The sequence below is a fragment of the Paralichthys olivaceus genome, chromosome 5 (assembly GCF_024713975.1).
Source record: "Paralichthys olivaceus isolate ysfri-2021 chromosome 5, ASM2471397v2, whole genome shotgun sequence".
Taxonomy (NCBI): domain Eukaryota; kingdom Metazoa; phylum Chordata; class Actinopteri; order Pleuronectiformes; family Paralichthyidae; genus Paralichthys; species Paralichthys olivaceus.
The window spans coordinates 18,049,535-18,071,774 of NC_091097.1; the positions used below are offsets into that span (position 1 = coordinate 18,049,535).

At 42.1% G+C, this 22,240-nt stretch overlaps 1 protein-coding gene across 2 annotated transcripts in view; it reads right to left on the reverse strand.

Annotated features, from left to right (window-relative positions):
- Positions 1–1,255: 1,255 nt before the first annotated feature.
- The window catches only part of LOC109643574 (protein shisa-8), a 75,134-nt gene continuing 54,149 nt past the window's right edge, over positions 1,256–22,240 (reverse strand). For both annotated transcript variants that reach the window (XM_069525164.1, XM_069525163.1), the window contains 2 exons: positions 15,128–15,244; positions 1,256–7,347 (listed from right to left, as the gene is read on the reverse strand). In XM_069525164.1, coding sequence (XP_069381265.1) covers positions 6,851–7,347; positions 15,128–15,244 — 614 coding nt within the window. In that variant the 3' untranslated portion in view covers positions 1,256–6,850. The remainder of the gene's footprint in view (positions 7,348–15,127; positions 15,245–22,240) is intronic.

The window sequence follows — 22,240 nt, forward strand, 5'->3', positions numbered from 1 at the left end:
CTCTCTCTTTTACTTGCTAGTGACTTAACTGAATGTTTGCTTTTATTAATAATAATAATATAATAATATGCATTAACATTGAGCTTGAACCACTAAAACACGAGCGTCTGTGTGTGTTGCTCTCTGGACAGGCTGCAGATAAAGGTTTTGCATGCTCTCAGATGACATCACACACTTAAGGGCTCTAAAACTCACACTGCCAGCTCGCTCCTGACCCACGGGATCACATCCAGTCAAATCCCACATGATGTCAGAGCAAATCAAGTGGCAAGACGCCTCTGTGGGAGACCCAGACTTTAGGCTGTGCATGACAAAGAACTGAGGTGGGAGAAAAACAGGAAAGACAAAGACTCCTCAACACGATGAATAGGTGTCATCAGGGGAGGAGGATTTTTTTGGTCGACTCTGTAGTTGCTGTTTTGATTAGTCAACCTGAGAACATCTTTTTTTGGGGGGTGGGGGGGATTAGTCTCTTGGATTATCATGCACTTGTTTAAATCATCAGTCTTTGACAGACGTGGCTTTTAAGTTTGTGCGTGTGGTAATTTGCCCTGGTACTGAACCCTCTTTCCTTCTCGTTCTGTACTTCTTTGTATTTCCCAGGATGCTTCATGACAAGCGTCAACAAGCCTGAACTTGATAAATTTCCGCTGCTGCATTCAGGTCAGGCTGCTGTTGTACGACTGCTCTACATCGCTAAACTAGTGCGACCAGACATGACACCAAGAACCGATGTTAACTGTTAACTGCAGTTTAAACACAGATGTAATATCAGCTTTAATATGTTTGAACACGGATTCAAAGACATTAAAGTTGATATTCAAATGAACTAATCATTCTTGGACTTTGCTTTAAACGAATATCCAACAGAATGTTTCCAGGAAACAGTGCGGCACGTATCCTTAAAGGAATGGAAAACATGTTACTGTCTCTGGACACATTGTGTGAAAGTTTAACAAACAAATAGTTTGTCAAACTTCAATTACAGAGCTTTAGAGCTGCTTGTGAGCTGATTTAGTTTCCTTTGGACTGAGCTAGGCTAGCTGTTCCCCCTACTTCCAGTTTTGAAGCTAAGCTAAGTTGCTGCAACTTCATATTTCTCGTACAAACATTAGACTGGCATCATCGTTTTCTTTCAACTCAACATTTAACCATTCATCTGCGTATCAATTCACTTTCTCTATGGATTCCTTCACATGTTGCCACCGGTGAACAGAAACAGTCAGAACACAAAAGTACGATTAACAACGGCGGCTTGTATTTCTTGAAAGATTTATTCAAACAGGACACATGGGCCAATGTTGTATGAGTGCCTATAGACGTTTCAGCCAGTTAGTCAGTCAAAACTTTATTTAAATAGCAATTTCGAATGCATGAAAATTCAGTTTGTCTCGAAAAACAACTCCTCTCGAGTTACAGAGTGACGTGAGATTGCCCAGTCTGCTTTTTTTATATCTATAAAAAGCCCTTATATAAGCTGAGTAGTCAACAAATTTCACAGCAGACAAGTGGTACAGCATACATATATACACAAGTAGTACATAGCAATCCAAAGCAGCCTATTGCTGCCTCTTACAAATTATCATGAAACAACGCATGATTTTTTTTTTTTTTTCAATTTTTTGCAGATGCAAAAGCTGTACAAGAAATCACTGAATCCTTCCGTCTTTCAGCAAACGTGTTGGCAAAGCACTTGGATACAATGCAATATCTTTTAACATTAAATACATGTATGCATGTATACCATACGATGTAACTCAAACGATCACAAGCTTCAAATGTATGACATCCTCTGGTGGGGGGGGGAGGGTGAGTCGGGGAGGGAGGGGAAGCTGGAGTCAAAAAATCTGGAAGCACTTTAAACTTTCCATTGGTCAAATGAACTTTTTTTTTTCTGTTTTTGACAGGAGATTAATCCTTTAAAAAAATAAAAACAGTACAAAAAACAAACCAACAGGAAACAAAGAAACAACTGAACCATACACAATAATCTATATATTGCTAAGGATCATGGAGCCCAAGTATGTCTACCAGGTTGCATTCAGATAACCTGCGGTAGAATACTTGCATCGTTTCTTTAATATAGAGGAAGTTTTACAAACAACAGTCAGTTAGCTCAGAGATGAGCAAGCGACGCCATAGTCTGTTAATAATCAGGAGAGATTGAGTAAATGCACTCTAAGCTGACGGTCCAAAGCCGCCTCAGCAGTCTGACGGTTTTGGAAGTTGAAGCGTCAGTTAGGTGTACTCAGTTTCTCCTGATTCAAGGCTTTTGGTCCCGTTTCATACCACAAATCTGTGGACATTGTATGGAAGATATAATTAGTATTACACCTCTGTGGCTCCTTGTTTCCTGTGTGTGTGCAAGAGTGTTTTGTGCATGTGTTCAAGTATGTACATCATCCATGACAGAGGCAAAACTGTGGCTCATCAGAGGCTTTTTCTCAGTCTGATTTATTCAGCTTCACCAGCTGGTTTTTCCAGACTTCACTTTGCCTGGAGGAAGTCCATCCAGGACTGAAGGAAAAAAATACATCCTGGGTCCAGGACGTCCGACTGTGGGGGAAATTACCAAGAGAAGGTGTCACTGTTTCCCGGCACATCAGCATGATTTCTTTGCATGATTGTGGCATCAAGAAGAATCAGCCACTCACAGTGCATGTTAAAACTCTGCTGCCCAGTCGTGAGCGGCGTCAACAAACAGGTTGAGAAAAAGTCTTTGTCTGTGCTGGTCCTCAGACTCGGTTTATCCCGAAGACTCCGATCCTTGACTGTAAATCCTGGTTCCAGTGCGGCCGTTGTGTTAAACATCCAGTTCTGTTTGTAGCTTTACGTCCACAGAGGCCAGTGTTTGTTTGAGGAGTATCAGCGGCTCCCGCTTCAAGACCCAAACACAACAATAACTTTGAACTGTGCAAATCATAGTAAAGACTGACTTTCCCTTTCAGCTAAAGTCTCAGAATACTTTGGGAAGAGCTAGAGAACATCAGAGAGATAGAACCAAGAATCAATGTTCATTTTTTTAGACGACAAATCTGAATGAAAAACAACCACTGCCATATCTGCGGAGTCCATGCAACACCATTCCTCTTTCCAGCTTCATCTCCTTCATCTGCTTCCTAAGCCCTCTGCAGTTCCTCCCCCATTCTTTTGCTCAGCGTTCTCCTTGGTTCTAACACCTGCATCCTCATTAGCACTCTCACTCCTAAACTCTGCGAAGGGCTGCAGATCGACGGACGGACAGAGACGTACGGATAGTGTGAGGACGGTTGGGCGCTTATTGCTTTACTGACGCATATTGCTTGTTTACTCGCTGTCATTCCTCATTTGCTCTCAACCTCTAATGCATTTCGAGTGATTAAGGACAGACCCCAGAGAATATTTTGGTCAGGCTTTTAGAGGCCAGGAAGCTTTTCATATGAAGTGACCCACTGAGCGTGTGCCACCTCACGGGGATTAAAGTCAAAGAGACAGTGAAACCTCCTGCAACACGGTACATTACATATACTGTGCAGCGCTGGCGAGAGCATAAGCGCAGATGCGTTTGATGCATATTCACACCATGCATATCCCATTGATGCTTTTGTATTCATGATCCCCATTCTCCGCTGATCCCTTATTACAAAGGCGTGCCAGCAGCTCCGTGCACCAATCCAACAGCTTGCTAAACAGGTTTTTCACATCTTGGAGAGGTAAAGTGGAGAAGCCATTGCGGCATTACGAACACGAATTATATTGCTAATTTATTCTCTCATTAAAGTTTTACTCCGTTGCTCATTTTATCTGCTTGTGTACATGCACAGCTCCATTAAATTGAGATGCAAATTGGGGAAATTGGCTGACTGACATTTCTGCTTGCAAAGAAAGTACGCATGGTTCATTTAAAGGTAGCATGTTGGTACGGGAAAATCTCCAAATGTGAATAATGTATCACAAAGCATCTGGTCACTCATGTCCCAGGCTGCGTTCGTGTCTGTGTGTGTATCCAGTGTGAATCCTGCTCGAGTTTCTGTGAGTGATTTCATGTGTGTGAGTGCGATGGTGTGGCGGGGAAGGAAATCTGGAGGCTGCCATTCTGTGACTGACTCTGTCATTAATTATACTCCCGGGCCCCACCAACACACACACACACACACACACACCCACACACAGACACACAACGAGAGGACCTGGTGAGAATCGCACAGAGCACTGGGTACCAAAAGCCAGACAAGTGCCTCGTACCCATCGCTCAACCCTCTGCGGAGATGGATGCTCAGAGGGAGGTTGGGGGGCAGATGACAGTCTGTTAGGGAGCAGAGAAAGTGAGAGAGAGCAAAAGAAAGAGAGACAGAGCGAGAGAGAGCGATTGAGCGAGAAAAAGTGCTAAATAGTGTGTGACTGGTAAACGCTACTGTTTGATTAGGTTCCACCACCTGTCTGATGTGCTGGAGCATGTGCCAGGCATATGCACTGCGGCATATCTGGTGTCCTCATGATAACAAATGAAGGTGAATTGAATCAGTGGGTCTGTTCTGTGCTGCTCTGTAGAGCGGAGATGAGACTATGTGCTGCGAAGGCTGAAAGCAAAACTGAATTTCTAAACTGAAGCCATCAATAATCACTGCTGGACAAGCTGAAAATGTAATATATTCATCAGGTAATTACTAAATACTATTCAGCAGCGGTTATTGCTTTCACAACTCATAACACTACTTGTGTTTCTCAGCCCAGCTCTGGCTAATTTGCCTTTAAAGTGGGATTCCAGTATATTTCAGGTGTATTTCCAGGAAATTTGACTCTATGGTTACATTTGCCATTTCCCAAGAACGCATGCAAAACAACAAATACGCATTATCGACAAGGGGACACTGGCTGACCTAAACATCTGCATATTCTACATGCAATGGCAGATTACCGCATGGACGACCATGAGGAGGATTAAATCACGTCACGTTGATGCTGAGCTGGACACTAACAGGACTCGATCAAAAGAGGTAGACTCAAAGAAAATCGTGTTCTCGTGAAAAACACTGGTGGCGTTACCGTGGTCACTGAAATACGTCAGCTTGAAATATAACGTTAAGCTCCCACTGCGGTCTGTGGAGTGACCCCTGACACTAGTGGGTGCTAAAGACAAATCTACTGAAAGCACACTACAGAAGAGGACAGAAGAAATAGTTTGATCCATCCATTCATTATCTAAACTCTTTAAGGGTTCACCCTGGACAGGTCGCCACAGGGTCGACTTACAGCGACAAACAAACATTCAAACTCACACCTACAGCCAATTTAGAGTGTCCAGTTAACCAAACCCCAGTAGGCATGTCTTTGGACTGTGGGACGAGGTTGGAGAAAAACCGGGATTTGAACCAGGAACCTTTTTGCTATTAGCTATGAAGAACGTAAGGTTTAAAGAGATTTGCAGGGGTGTCTGTCCCTGCCACAAGAAGCATGCAAAATACTCTTTAGTCCCTTATATTATTCGTAAAAAGGAAAACATTATCACACTACTGCACAGTGTTGAACAAAGTAAATAAATTATATTTTGTGTCCTGTCTCAAAATAAAAAGATTCCGTCCTGGAACAAGCTGCATTTGACTCACTTCGGCACCTGCTCTTTGTTTGCTGGCAGTCATTGTGGGGGCTGGAGCACTTCATTAACAGGGAGTGGAGTAAATTGCAGTGCGCTGACAAGTGGTTCCAGCCTCTCAGATTGTGTTAGCATCGCAGCAGTAAACACATACATCACACAGCTGTGTTTAGCAATGGCCATAGTGGGAAACAGTGTCCCCATAATGCATCGCTGCTTTTCTCTCCGCACAGCCAGACGCACACCGTGGGGTTATCCATTAGCAACTGATTATGAAATCATTTCTTTGCAAACAAATGACGCTGCAGCCAGAAAACAGTGAAGTGGATGTCGGAGGATGTGCATGATATATATTCACATATTGTAACTTCACTTCTTGGTATAAACAATTGTCTGTGCCAGCACGCAGCGTTGGCTGACATTTCTCCGACACAAACAAAGTCTCATTTGTGAAACTCAGTGTGGAGCAGCGCGACAGACAGAGGGAGGATGTACTGACTTTATAATGACCTTTCTGGATACAGGGGCTCTTTTGCCCTTATTTTCCAGGGATGGTGACACATCCTGGGGTTTCTTTAGAGGTAAACATCCACAGCACCACAATAGACGGTGGCTGGAATTAGCTGCTCAACAAACCGCTGCGACAAGAGAGAGACAAGCGTGTGTGTCTGTTTGTGTGCGTCAGTGGTCTCTGCAATGCTGGGAACCTTCTGTAATTGTTGACAAGTGTGTGTTTGTGTGTGTGTGTGTGTGTGTGTGTCTGTGTGTGTGCAGATCATCCTCATCTCATTTGCTGCCCCCAGTGGCATTGTCTGGGCTGATTGGAAGCCAGAGTCTGAGGGGCCTTTGCTGACAGCCTCGGAGTCTTGGAGGTTAGTTTGGGGAGTAAATAGTGTCTTGTGCGTGTGATCTGAACATGTGCGAGTGGTGTCATTGAGTTGAAGGGGGGGTGGGGGGGACAGAGCTGTGCCAACACACTGAGAGGCCACTCAATTATTCAGAAGAGCCGTCGGGTTCAAAGAGTCACAACCCACCACCTTCACAGCTCATCTGCTGCTGCTGCTGCTGTTTTGACCCACTGGTCTTAAAGAGTACACAGACATCACTCACGTCATTATTAGTATTGTCAACAATAATGAGGAAAAACTTCCAGATACGATATTTCTCGCCCTCATCTTGCCGTTAGGGCTGTGGATATAAAAGACATCTGAAGATTTCCCTTACAACTCAGCTTGGTTTCTTTTGTCTCCCCTTCTATTCGCCCATTCGCCCCCATGTTCAGACAGTGACCTCTGTCTTGCTGTTGGTGGGCAGTCCCTTGTGCTTGGGGTGCATGCGCGGCGAGTGGCCGTAGCCCAGCGGCTGCGAGAAGAGCTCGGGCAGCGTCTCGATGCTGAACTGCCTCTTGTTGGAGTAGGCCTGGCGCCGGCTGTTCTGCTGGTGCAGCGGCTGATGCTGCAGCTGCTGGATGGGGTGATGCTGCTGCCCCTGGAGCACCATGTGGGAGGCCACCGGGTGGGGGGCGTGGCTCTTACTGGGGTCCCATACTTTGAAGGCCGAGCTGGAGGTGAGCGGATGGGTGTTGGTCTTGGAGATCTTGGGCTTGGGGATCTGGGAGGTGTTGATGGTGATGGCCAGTGGCGCGTGGATGTCGGGCGGCGGGAGGAAGGGCTTGTCCTTGGGATGGAAGTTGATTGGCTGGAAAGTGGGAGGGGACTGGCGGTGGGTGTAGTCTACCATCGGGTAGCTCTTGTAGTAGTCTCTCGTGGTTGTGTCTGGATGAAGAATGGGGGCAGAGAGACAGGGGAGGAGGGGACAGCAAGACAGGGACATTGTTAATTAATGATGGGACAATTAGTGATAAAAGCATCAGTCGTGTTTGTGGATATAAAACTAAAAACAATATAATAATGATAAAGAAGATTTTTTGTTTGTTATTTAGCAGTTTTGCAATATTTTCATGGATTTCTCACAACACAATTCATGGATGATAATGACAACAATCTGGTACATTAAGTGTGTGTGCTATATGTGGATAAGGGGACTGTTGGGTTTTCTGCAGTGTTAAAAATATCAACAGCACCGAGGAGGAAACAACCGGCAAAATAATGGGAGAAGCATTGTGTGTGTGTGTGTGTGTGTGTGTGTGTGTGTTTGTGTTTGTGCGAGAGAGAGAGAGAAAGAGAGAGAGAGAGAGAGCAAAATGGGAGATTTGTAGGGAGTAAAAATAGAGCATGTCGAGTCAGATTAGCCCGAGCTCCCTGAGTGGAACTCGACTCTGTTGTACGGTCATAACCACTGCCCCCCCCACCCCAACACACACACACACACTCTGCCCGAAAGACACTAATAACCTTGTTTGCGTGGGCCCCCTTTTTTTCCTGGAGAGAAACAAGAGCCATCTTTCTCTCCCTGCGTCACTGTTTGTATCTTCAGTGCCGTTTGTCTTCCTCTGAGACGAGGGGATCTTTCAATATCTTCATAACATAACCGGACACAGCTGCTATCAGGCAGCACTGTGTTGTGATGCCAGTGTGTGTGTGTGTGTGTGTGTGTGTAACTGATCTTATCATTATTACACTCCAAACAGGAACATAATAGGGTTATGTCAATAGTCTGGTGTGAGGATGAATGACCAGTGGAGTTTAATCTGTTGTAATAAATGTCAATCGCTGTTAGTGGCTGTTTACTCTTCAATGTGTGTTTGAGTGCATGTGTTTTTTCTTTAATTATGAAACTTGAACGCAGCTCAACTCAAGACAATCTGCACTTGACGGCATGTTTGGGTCGATGTCTGCACCACTCGCTGTTTAACCTCCTGTACACTTCAGCCGTTTACAAGGAGAGGTACTAGTTTTGCGGCGATATTCAGATAAACACAGCAAAACAGACGTCATAATCTTTTTATTTATTTCAAGAATAAAATCTAGATTGACTGACGCCTTCTTATATTTGTATTTCCAGAAAACAATTGAAGGAGAAGTCTCACATTCACACGTGTCAGAACACTGTCCAGCGCCCTCACAGTCCGGTAATTGCTTATTGAACCCTTCATTGTGTAACTCCAAAGCACTTCAGCAGCAGCTGCTGAGGAGGGAGACAGAGTTGCTGGTAATCATTCTGTCCCTCTGTAAAATTCACCTCACGCTGGTCCGAGGATTTAGTGGGGCCAACAATCAGAATAACACAAGGCCTATTGTGCGAACAATTGTTGTCGATCACAAAACCTATTTTAGACGAATTTATTCTGCAAGAAGCAATAAAGTGTCACAATATCGGGGAGTAGGAGAACGAGGGAATGAATAGAAAAACCGATTTGCTTTCATTTAAATTTTGCAAGATAGAAACGAGTTGAGGATTAGTGTGTATGTGTGTGTCTATGGTTTCATATGTTTGCCTGCAATGCATGTGTGTGCAACTTCTTGCATTGTGCAACAAAGAACAAATTTACATACGTTCTTCACTGACTGAAAAGAGAAAGAGCTGCATGATACATACGTGTCTGTGCACAGTGTGCAGTAAAGTGCATCACATGCTTTTGGCAGTGGAGAGAGGCTGCATGTTTGTCACAGGGACACGGGGACACTGATTCAACGTCAGCAGTATTACAACAGTTAGACAGGTTGTATTTGCAGACTGCTGTACGAGTTTTTTGATTCAAAGCACACTGAAGCTACAGTAAAGCGACGGACTTTGACGCTGAATTGGTCTAAATCTCTGAACAGGGGCGAATCTGGGGCAAAACAAATGAATTAAACACACATTTCTGTCCCTCAACAACTGCTGTTGCTGTCCATTTGAGTGTTTCCACACAGGTTGCCAGCAGGAGCACCTGACAGCAGAGTCCTCTGTGACAGTATCATGTGCCTTCCTCTCCGTTTCACACACTCTCCATCTGCTCTCTCTCTCTTTCTCTCCCTCTCTCCTGTTTTCCATTCTTTCCTCCTATGTTGCATTTTTCTCATGCTCTCCAACAACATCAGCTCTTGCTTTCTTTTGAGCCACAGCCTAAAGCGAGGCCCGTGGGCCCAATCTGGGCCACCGCATTATAACTGCATAAGCTGGGCCCTCTGAAGGATTTCAGAATTTGACAACATATTCTATTTAGTCTATTTTTAATACCATTTGATAATGTTGAAGCAGTTTTTCTGGGGGAACCTGCTCAGTATAAAGCATTTCAACACACATCACAATGAAATGAGAACTAACATGTAATTCTCAAGTAATCTATACCTGCTGGTTCTTTTGTGCATGTGGCCTGTCACATTATCTTTTGTCCATTTCATAGCTTCTCTGTGCGTTTTTAAATCCTCCAGTTACAAATTCACGAGCATTCTATGGACTTTAAAGACGATTTTTCTGACCTTTGCATTAATATGTGATCACATGTCAAAGTGCAGTATTAACCTCTTAATAAAAACAGTTTGCCAGAGTTTCTTAAAACCTTAAAGAATTCAATTAAATCATTTAAGACTTATTTTAAATATTACAGATGTAAAGGAATATCGGAGTCCAAGAATTACATACACTTCCTCATAATTGAAGACAAGGGGAAATAGCAGAATAACGCTATAGTAGAGAATAACCATCAATAGCATATGTTGTTATCTTGCTAGGAGGCAGAGACAGTAGGTATCTATAGTCTTTCTCACAGACAAGCCCAGTGTACTGAGATAAATTCTGACTGGGATCAGTTGTGACAAAATAATTATCCTTTGAGTCTTTTAAAACTAATTTTAATGCACAACAGAGGTAACATTTAAATCCATTAAAGACTGTTTAAGGCCTAAAATTCAGCTAATTGCATTTTTAAATACCCTGCAGAAACCCTGGTTTGCCCATGTGTTTGATGACAGTTTCTTCTGCTTGTTTAATTATGCAATGCAGCCATATGATGTCTTACAATGAATAAAATATTTAAACCCCAGATGCCATGTTCTTATAGTTTAAACCATTACATAAGAAAGCACTGCACCACTTGATGCACATTTTCATGTTAACTCGTATATTTTGTACTTTTGGAAATTTGAGTCCACAGCAAATGAAAATCAAGCTCCGTGGATTCTGAGCGATGCATGGCAGCACGTTATAGATCTGGTAGTAAGATGTATAATATCTATATTTTATAGTTATGGTGCTGTAGCAAAATTCCCAGCAGCGAACTCTCACTTCTGACGAGACAACTTACAAATGTTTCCACCTCAGTAAAAGTAAAATTCAAGAACCTCACTGCTCTGCTTTACCTCATTAGTCTCCACAGGTACTCCACTGATCACTGCCTGTAAAGGAACCTCACTCTGAAGTACTGAACATAAAACTTTGAACCTGAGGAGGTTGGAGGAGCGCCTTCATCTTCAAAGTCATCTCTTTTTGGGGAGAATCACTCCAATTCATGTCGTCTCTTGACTCGTATTTCATCTATTCATTGACCTTAAGTTCTTTATAAAATGCAGCAACCACACTAAAGACATATTTAATTATCTACACTCTCAAACTCAATTTTGTTTTCTTCCCTGAAACAAGTTAAAAAACGATTTATGTCTAAATTATGTTTCCATGAAAATACCATTATTTCAAAAGAAATATCTAATCAAAAATATTGTGTGTACCTTTTAAAATTGTCCTTAATGATCTTGCATGAACAAATAATGAACATTATTAAATTTCCCAGACATTGTTTTCAACAGTTTCTCCAATATTACTCAGACTGTTGGATCATTGGATTTTAATTAAAGACAAATTTAATAAATAAACTCTCATGGGGTGGAAAAGTTATTTTTTTCCTAAAACACTTTCAAACCTTATCTACTGTTTCCATGACAATCTCAATATTATTATCATGCTTGCAAAGTTTACTTATCACCTAAAATAAAGATTATGTATATGACCTTTTACACATTTTGTAAATATTATTTAATTTCCAAGCAGTTATTTCCATAGTATCTCCAATATTGCTCAAACTGTTCATTAGATTGGTTCATTAGATTTTAATTAAAGACTTAAGGCTTCCTTGGACCAGAACCTGGAGTCCTATCGTCCTTTCACACCCTTTTTTGCTCTCAATTGCAACGTGTTCAAGATTTCAAATCAGCCTGGTCCAGATACCTGCTGTTTCATCCGGAAAATAGTCGGCAGCATCCAAGCTGCTGTGTGTCCTAGCCATGACTTTGTCCACACAGCCGGGATCTCTGGACCCAGTAGCTTGTTTATTACCCAACAAAAGATGATTGGACGGAGAGTACATTTATGTTTCTGTTGATACACGTGCTCGACCAATCATGAGTCAGTCTCAGCTGTCAATCAGGATGTTGTATCTCCTTTTTTATAGCATCAAATATCTAGTTTTAAAAAAACTTTTTGGAAAAATGCAAAGATCAAGATGTTTTGTGTACACGTTTGTGATAGAGACAGAGAAACTGAAACAGAGCAGATACCAAACAGAGGAGCAGTTCCTCGCCTGTGTATCATCACTCAGAGGCAGAGATGAATATGTAGATGTCGGCTGAGGAGGAGCGTCGCCCCTCAGTGTGTGAGAGATTTGTTAGTTTCAAGTGTTTGGCCGACGCTCATTGTTCAGTGTTTGTGGGGACGCTGCTGCGGCAATCAGCCTATGTTTCTCACTCACTGAGCAGAATAATGAAATGAGCTCCTCTCCGCCATGGTTCTCTCCTCTTTAGAATGTTCCCTTCGCTCATTTTGCAGACCGCAGTTTTTCTCCCATCGTCTGAAATTCTTCTCTATTCTCTTATATATATATATATATATATATATTCAGTATATATATATATATAGTGTATTTTTACAGTAAATAATACTTGATACAGTTTTTGTGATCAATGTTTTAGTATATTCAGTCAAACATATTCACATGTCAGGCGTTTGTTCCAACAGTGACATGTGACAACTAATTCTTTAAAAACTTGACTCTAATAACACACGAACTTTCACAAAATAAAAGAAAATGGGTGACAGTGTAGCTGAGCAGGGATCAGTGAGGATGAGGTCGTATTCAAGCTGTGATTGGTGGGTGGCTGATGAGCACCTGTAACCTATCGGTAGCTGACAGCTGAGCACATGACTGTGTCCTGCATGAACTAATGCGATACTTCATATATAATACACTTGGAATATGAAATATTAGGCTATATATTCCAGGACAGAAGTCAGGGGTGAATCAACTGTTAGGTGAAGGGTCATTTGGTTTCTTCATCCTCCTCAGCCCCAGAAGGTTTTGACATGGACTATAGGTATGAACTTTTTGTTTTTTCCTTTTTTTTTTTTTTTTTTTCGGGAAGCCTCAGGCTCCAAAGACTCTGAAGCAGGGAGAGCATCAGGGAGGGACTCCTGCTGATTATTTATCACTGTTTTATCTGCAGGTTTATTCTCATTTTGATCCTCCTGCTTCTCGTGCTCCTCCTCCTGCCTCTCTTCCTGCTCCTCCTCCTGCCTCTCCTCCTGCTCCTCCTCCTGCCTCTCCTCCTGCTGCCCCTGGTACATGGGGCCCTCTCTCCTCTTCAGTGAGAGCCGAACATTGAGTTCAGTCATGAGAGCGCGCACCTCGTTCCGCAGATCAATTTTCTGCGCAGCAGCACTTTTCGGGAAAATAATTATCAGCTCCTCCAGTTTTTGACGCTGGGCAATCTGATCAGCTGCGAACTTTTCCATCAGAGACTTGAACACTTTTTCAAACTGAGACTTCGAGTTGTCGGCCTGCTGCTTGACTGTGAGGATGTCAGCTTCATAACTATTTCTAACGTCCCAATGTGAAGCTCTAAGTCTCTCCAGTTCTTTATGGAGAGCCTCGTTTTTCTGCCTCTCAGTCCGCAGATTCGCCCTCAGACTCTGATGTGAGAATTTACGAGCCTCCTCATGTTGTTTGTACCAGATGTCCTCTTCACAGTAGGCTTCCACCTCACAATCCTCAAGATCACTGTTCATTATTTCTAGAGTCTGTAGTTCCGCCAACTTTTCTTTGTACTTGTCCAGCTGATAGCAAAGCTGGATTCTGCACCGCTGTTGTTTACGATTGCGGACCCTCTCTCTGTCCAACCGCTGTGTAAGATCTTTGACCTCTCGCCGCAGTGCCCTGCACTCCATCCAGTCCTCATCTATCTCTGCAACCAGTCCAGTGGTTCCTCTATTGTCCAGCATGGTGGTCGAACCAGTCCTTCCTTTGTAAAATCAATGTGAACCAGGAAAAATCTCGCTGTTTGTCTCTAGTTGAAGTATCTATAATTTCATTGTACCCCCTGTTCTGACGATAAAGCCCTTCCTATTCACCTAACCCTAACTGAGTGGAGAGCTGCAGTCAATGTCAAGGAGAGTATCAAAGACCTAAAGCCTTTGATCTTCCCCATTCTATTTCAGTTTTTGAGAGTTAATTAAGTCAAACGGACAAACAATTTACCCTCGTGCAATTTTGTGAGATAAGATCAGCCATTTTCTACTATTGTATTTATGTAGCTCAATTAGCATCTATGCATCTGCTGCAACACTGTTCTTCACATTGTGGCTGTTTGCCCATTTCTTTTCCTCCCCTTCAAACACCTGCAGTATTTTTTCTCGCTGGATCTCGGAGATATATCCACACACAAACACAAACATTATTTGCGAAGGAGTGATTGTTCAAATCTTGTCTTTTTTGTGAGCAGCATAGCCTGGTCGCAGTATTTAGATTAAGCCGTAGTGTAGTTACTGTACACTGAGGTTGCATAAATCAGGAATAAAGCACCGCACTCAAACGTGAATCATGATCCAACGTAGCAGGATCAGAGTCAAACTCATAAAAAATGCATTATCTTAATGGGTGCTTGCCCCCTTCAAACACTTTCCCACTCAGTATGTGGATATGTTGTATTTTCTATAATACTGTGCAGTAATTGTCCTCATTGACCTCTAAACACTAGGCTTGTGTTTTGGATCTGTCTTGTTATATCCACATGTGGTTTAATCAGACTGTTAAAAGTGTATGTCAGCATGCAGTGTGTGTGTGTGTGTGTGTGTGTGTGTGTGTGTGACATGAAATGTATATGAAGATGGACGACATGCTGCCAAAATATCCTGTATACAAACACCCCCATCTTGCACGTTTGGAGCCGGTGTCTGCACGGTAGCGATTGGGGGACTGAGTCACCGTAGCAAGGTCTCATCGATAAACGCACTAGACCAATCCTGAATCAGTCTCAGCTTTCAACAGTGACGTTTCATCCTGTTTCTATAGCATCAAATAACAAATTCAGACCAAACTAAACTTGAAGACTCTAACACTACTCCAGCCACCAGGTGGCGTTCAACACTTCTTGGCTTCACTATTGGAGAGACATCAAGTTTACCATTGCCAGTAAACCATCTTTACTTACAGTCTGTGGTTTATGTGTGTCTGTTAAGTCCAGCTAATACTGATGTATTGTGGGGACTTAACAAGGAAAAGTTTGGGGTTAGTACTGTGGTTATGGTTAGAATAAGCCCTGAAGTCATGGAGACAAAACAATCTGGATGCCTCTGTGTGTGTGTGTGTGTGTGTGTGTGTTTGTGTGTGTAAGTGAACCTACTCACCCACAGCCTTGAGCGAGGTGTACTTGTTGAAACCGATTCCCAGGTTGTTATGAGGGTGAGACAAGGCCATGGCCGGACCCAGGGGAGACAAAGCTGCGTTGTTCAAATGGTTATGATCTACAGGAGAGAGACAGACAGAGAAACAAATATGAAACACAGATATGAAAAGTTAATGTAAATTGCAGGTTGAGCTCATCTTTTTACAAAAAAATTTAAATGAAAATAAGCTTTTGAAAAAAACTGACACACTGTCCATAGTTTTTATTTTATTTTTAACAAGGGTTAAAAGTTAAAGAACTTTTCACCAATGTGGAAAAAAATGTTCCAAGTTTTAATTTAAGAATAAAAACCTCCGAGCTCTGAAGAAACAAGGTCAGGACAGGATTACTTCACTTCTCTAACGTCGTCTTTCCAGAATTCCAAAAGTTAAACCGTTTTCACAGGGGAGTACAAGAACACACATAAACACACACACACACACACACACACATACACACACACACACACACACACACACACACACAAAGAAACAAACACACACACCTGATACCCGCGTCCACCAGCCCCACGATGACTGAGACGCATCAGTAAGAATCAAGCGAGGAGAAAATGGGAGAGTGAGGCGGGGAGAGCGGGCGATGCAGGGATGAAGCTGGAGAGCGAGGGATGTGACACCAGTGCTGAGTGATTGAATTAGAAATAGATCTTCACTTCCCCGTGTAATTGATATGCAGTGGTGACACGCTGTGTGCTGCGTGGAGCGCGGGGAAGCACAACTGTGCATTTGTAATTTTATTCCTGTGTAGATGCATGTGTGTGTAAAATTGTTATTGTCTTATGTGAAGTTCTGGTCCCACCTGCTCTCCTCACTCACTCATCACCACCAGGACAATAGAAATGTGATGGTGCGCAACCTTCAATCAACCACATAAACAAACACACAGACGCACACAAGACGAATTGAAAACTGCCTGTAAGTTGTTTTAAAAAAAAAAAAAAAAATGCAGACGCTGCTCTTTTATGTGCCCTATGTTTGGATGCCATGTTCTCAAGCGTGATCAACTCGAGTGAGAGTTAAAGGCAGAGATAGACAGGGGGGGGAAAAAATCAACTAATTGATGGAAAGATCTCTGGCCGGCCTCCAGTTTGACCACAGGGCTGTTCCTGGCCATCAGAGAGAGAGAGAGAGAGATAGTGATGGAGAGAAAGAGAGAGGGATTTTGTAATGTGTTATTATATTGTTGTCTTTTTTATTCTTAACCAGAATGTCACTCAGTCAAGCGCCTATCTCCAGTCCATTCAAGTTCGGTCAACATGCACCAAATCAAATTGCACACACTCATAGTATCGGTTCTCTGAGTATGACTGATTGTGTCAAAGAATCTGCTCCAGAAGGCTGTTGGGTTCTTCCTCGGCTCACGTCCCACCATTCCACCAAGTTTCAGTTCATAGTTGTTATCATGTAAACCAGATCAAACACAGAAACAGCCATGAGAGCAGAACCTCCTCAGTGGAGGTGACGATCGGTAGTAACGAGCCTTTGGACGAGGTATTGGAATATTGGATGTGGAGGAGTGGGAGTTGATTTTACTGGAAAGAAGAAAACTGCAAAACTGTAAAAATGAAATTTCTCAGTGAAACAGTAGTTCATGCTAGCATAGCAAATTAAGCATTGCTAACATCAACCTGGCTACATGTTCAACCGTAAACAAATACATGCTACATCTATATCCTCTGAAATCAGCTATAATGAAATGTTTGCATTTTAAGAAATAATATTCACTTGATGATATCTAAGGTCACTAATGTGTATTTTTTTCTTCCTGCCTTCGTTCTATCAATCCCAGGAAACTGTCAAATTGGTAGAGAGGAGACTGAAAGAGAGAAAAAAAATCTTCCCTGCATTCTTGAATACATTTCCTCTGAATGTCCTACATTTTTTGCTCTGTGTGTCTGTGTGTTTGTGTTTATATGTGTGTGTGTGTGTGTGTGTGTGTGTGTGTGTGTGGTTCAGCGTGTGCATATTTCTTTATTGTGTAGTATAGAGGCCTCAAAGGAGAAGCACTCATAAGAATTCAAATGTATGTTTATTAAAGAGAAGCGGAAACGAAGTGTATGAATGTGATTCACAATGTGTGTGTGTGTGTGTGTGTGTGTGTGTGTGTGTGTCTGAGACAGAAACAGTGACGGGAACTGTGGGACTCCTAATAGGAAATGTTTGTGGACCTGTTTCAGTGAATATATTATCTAGGGCTGCATGTGTGTGTTTGTGTGTGTCCACTATCACAGTGTGAGAAGCAGCATGTGTACTTTATTTTGCATGCCCATGCTTTCCTGCCAGCATGCATTTGTTTTTGTACGTATGCATGTGTGTGTGTGTGTGTTTGCAGGCAGGCAGCAGAGCACCGCTGGGTGATGGCCTAATTCAGCAGGGCTCAACATCAAAGAGGCTGACTGCTGCAAGGGCTTCAGCCAGCCCTACTCTGACATGAGCACTGTCTCTCTCTCTCTCTCTCTCTCTCTCACACACACACATACACACACAGAGAGAGAGTGAGAGAGAGGGGGGGGATGCAGCAGCGTGGGGAGCAGAGGCTTGTGTTGTTTAATGCATGGAGCATAAATCAAACTCAACTCAAACTTGCATCTCCCTCTACCTCAACTGTTTGATGCACAGAGCACTGCAAGTTTAAGTCCTGCGAGCCACACTAGGCCAACACGAGTGCACTTATGGAACTGTAGGGCACACTGGATGAACAGCCAAGTGGCGTCTATGTCACATCGTTTCATGTGAGTGTAGCGGAGAAGCAGAGGGAAGTAAAAAGCAAGGACTGAGAGGGCAGGACAGGTCAGCGGGCAAGTTTACTTTATGACACATACTGGGAAACTGTGCTCTGATTTCTACTCGGGATAGAACATTTTCTATACTGAGCATGTAACATAAAATGCACCAGCTGTTTATGAGGCTGGTCTGCATGTTTGCCTACGTGCACATTAAACTATTAGAGCAGAAGCTACTGAATCATACACACTCACTGCATCCAACCAGTATTACCCGAAAAGCCTTTTTAAAGAATATAATTCTGATTTAGTAATTTTATTTTAAAGACTTTGTTCAACATTTGAGGGCGTATTATCTTTCTTGCCCATAGTTAGATCAAGAGATCAAGTCCACCTTCATGTCTCTACGCTAAATATGCAGATGCTAGACCCGGCAGCTGGTTAGCATAGCTTAGCATAAAGACTTGCAGCAGGGGGAAGCAGCTAGCCTGGCCTAAAAATTGTATCAGTATTAACACAGCTCACTGCCACTCGTGATTCTAAAATATCTTTATTGTTTAATCTTCACTTTTAGCTGCTGCGATACAGAACATAATGAAAATGAGTCATTAACATAAAACATGTGAGCTAAGTGTAGAAGTGTTGCATGTTAAAGCTTTCAGTGGGGGGGCATGTGTGCGACATATGGTCCTCCATTATTATCTCAACGTGCTACAGCAGAATAAATACACGCCAACATTTGTTTGAGGTGTTGTGGAGTACAACATGCTGTAGTCCCTCTAAATCACGCAAACACAGGAGGAGGAGCAGATGCTGTTTCCATCCTTTCTCTCTCCTCCTCCTCCTATTCTCTCTCCATGTTACTACTTATCCATATCTCAGCCTTTTCTCAAAGTAAAAAGTGCACAAGAAAACAACAAATTAATATATATCATAATAATGATAATAAAATCTGCTGGGGAAAAAAATCGAAAGGAAGGCCAAAGAGAAGAGATGTGTCCTTAACATTGATTTGAATTGTTGGAGAGAGGGGGCAGAACTAATATGGAGTGGTGAGCTGTTCCACAAGTTTGGGGCGGCTACTGCAAAGGTTCAATCGCCTCTGATTATGAGTTTCACATCCAGGAGCAGCGTGTCTGACGTCAGCTCTCTAGCTGGAGTGTAGGGTATAGGTCCCAGAACAGAACCTTGAGGGACACCACAGGTAAGTGTCACGTGCCTCTTCCTGCTTCAGTAGCTGTTCCTTTCTTACTCCCTCCCTCCTCCTTCCATTTGGTGACCTGCTTCTTCCTGTAACTCTCCTCGTCTTACTCTTTTGTTCTCTACACCTCAGTCGGAGGCAGTGTTAACTTATTCACCTTTAGTTCTTATTTTGACTTGTATTATAGTGGATGCTCATCAGATGAGGATGAAAAGTGCTCAGTGTATTTTTCACAAATTTAGTGATGAGAATACCTTAGTGTACAGGAAATGTATAATCCTATCAGAGGGTACAGACAAATTAAATTTCAGTTTGGACAACTTGTTTGTTTGAAGGATTAAATAAATAAGTAAATTAATATAATGACCTGTAGCACCTCTATCACTGTAGTTCATTTTGTAGTAAGCTACAAACACTAACAGCAACCTCCCACTCACTGTTGACATTAAATGTAAATGTTGTTTTACAGTGATTGGGATTATTTAATGCAAACAGGCACGTTAACAAAGATGAATGATGAAATGACCAGAAAGAGTAACAGCACCAGGCTCGCCTGCTCATTTAATAATCTCCCTCTTACATGCTTCTCTCTCACTTAAGTCTCTCTTGTCTGTGTGTGTTAAATGGAGTCATTTCAGTACACTGCATCCAGTGTGGACGGACACCCCCCCTCCCCCTCCCCCTTTCTGCCTCTCACACACTCTATTTGCAGGGTAAACGAAGGCTTATCCCAGGATGACACCATTATTTTCTGCCTTTAGCCCACACATTGAATGCATTGAACTCTGGCTCTCTGTCTGCTCAGCATTTTACATAATTCAGTGGACGGCCATACATCTACACACACACACACACAGACACACACACACAAAGTTCACACTGGTGATAAACATGGGAATGACAGAGCCTTTTCCTTTTAAAACATTCCCACTGGAGAGATGGTAGAAGAGGCTGTGGTGTGGAAGGGAGCCGGGAGGACATAAAGAATTGTATAATGATGTTAACACCAGCAAGGTCACAGAAATATTACGTACGAAGTAAATTACAATAAGGAGTGTTATTTCTTGAGGACATTCTTTAAGGTCTTACAACGGTCGCTGTAAATACCCAATAAAACTTAACAATCTGTCATTTGGTGCTGGGCAGAAATGGTACAGTAGATTTATCAGAGGTTTTCTTTTAATTTATGTGTTTTGGTCGGAAACAAGGACAACAACAGTGATCAATCAAAACAGTGAAGTTGTGATGACCTGAAAGAGTTGACGCTCTCGAGAGCTGATGGGAACAGAGTTGGATGACAAATCTCTGTGTTTTCATATCAAATGTTGTGACTTTTATGGATACATCCAAAAATATTGGTCACTGTCTGTTGCTGCAAATCAGTCAAACTGAATTCAAAACATCAAAATATTGATTATTTCATCTTTAAGTAAGTATTTATGAATGTTACAGGAAAAACAAGAACTCAGTCGAATAGCCAGAAAAATGTAATTCATATAGACAAAGAAAATGTTCTCTCATTAAAAGCTGACAGAATTAAGATACAGGGGAGATGGAGGGAGAGATGGACAGACAGAAGACAGATGAAGGAAATATAGAGAGAGAGATAATAAACAGCTGAGAACGTCCCTCTTGGTCTGAATCGTTCCCTGAGTGTAGATCAGCTGTTTTCAGCACCATGGACAGAGTAATTCCGCTGTATATCAAACACACCACTTATTATTTAAAGTACAAACTTTACGGGACAGATTTTACTGTACAGAGCGACACTAAACACGTGGGAAGCCTATTTATACACAATACTCTGTCCTCTTTAATACAATTTAATACAAAGAGTAAATGTTTTGGTTTCCACGCTCCTTTTTTCCTGATTCTGTCCATCCTTCATTCGCTAATGTAGGAATATGGACCATTATAACACTGTTTATATAAACAAAGACTTTGTGTACACACTGCAAAAACATGTTCGGTTGAATTTACTAAATTTCATTATGTCAAGTTGTTTCACAAAATAAATATTATTATTATTATATAAGATATATATTTTAAGTTTATTGTGCATATTATTGAAGTTGATTGCACTTATTTTTCTGTAATTTAACATTTAAAAATACATGTAAGTTTCAATAACACATTAAAATCAGTGAATCAATGACTGAAACTTGCAAATAAAAACATGTCCAATTTTTCAGTGTAGTTGTAAGTGTGTGTGTGTGAGTGTGAGTGAGTGTGTGTACAAAATGAGTGAATGCCTCATTTTTCATTATCTACAAAGAAGCTGTTTTAACTCTGACAGGCCTCTTATATCCCACCGGCCCCCCTCAAAGTCACCATGACTCATTCTCTCTCTCCCTCCTCCTTCTCTCTGTCTAATTTCTCTTCAAGGAACAACAAAGCAAACCCCTGGCCAGCGCTTCTCAACTTCTGAGGATTCAATTATTCAAAAGCGTTAATTATGCTGCAGTCATCTAGAACTCACTCGCTAACCCACAGACATTTACTGATGTTTTCTGTGTGTCCTTGTTTTTGTTCTTTATGTTTGTGTCTGTGAACAAACTTGTACCTGTGTGCATCAGTACATCTGCACTTTGTGTGTCTATGTGTGTGTGTTGCATAATCATCTCCAGCTCCCCCTAACAGCTGCAGATATTTGGAGAGGTAAAAACCTTGTTATGCAATAGGACTCAAACTGGGTCTCATGCAGTGTATTAAGCTAGTTTGCCTGAATGAATCTTTCATGAAAAAAAATATAAAACTCACAACACAATCCATCTTTTTCACACCTGAAACTGATATGTGGGCTTTTGGGTCATACAGTGCACGTTATCTTCAGGAGTTGATGTACCCCCCCTGAAGATACCACGACCTGGATGACTGAGCATCTTTAAAAATGTGGTGCACACTGTAATGTGTGTGTGGCTAAGGGCTGGTGTAGTGATACGATGTAAGGTAGTGAGGTGAAGTATCATGTTTGTTGTCAGTGTTAAAGGACTAATACACAGTATGAAGTTGTTTCAGGAGTGAGCACTGTTACACAGCAGTTTAACATTTGCTGAGGTGTAACTGTAAATATAGAACTCTCTAAAAGTGAACCCTCCTCCCAGTCCTCTTGACCGCCCCCTGGTGGCTGG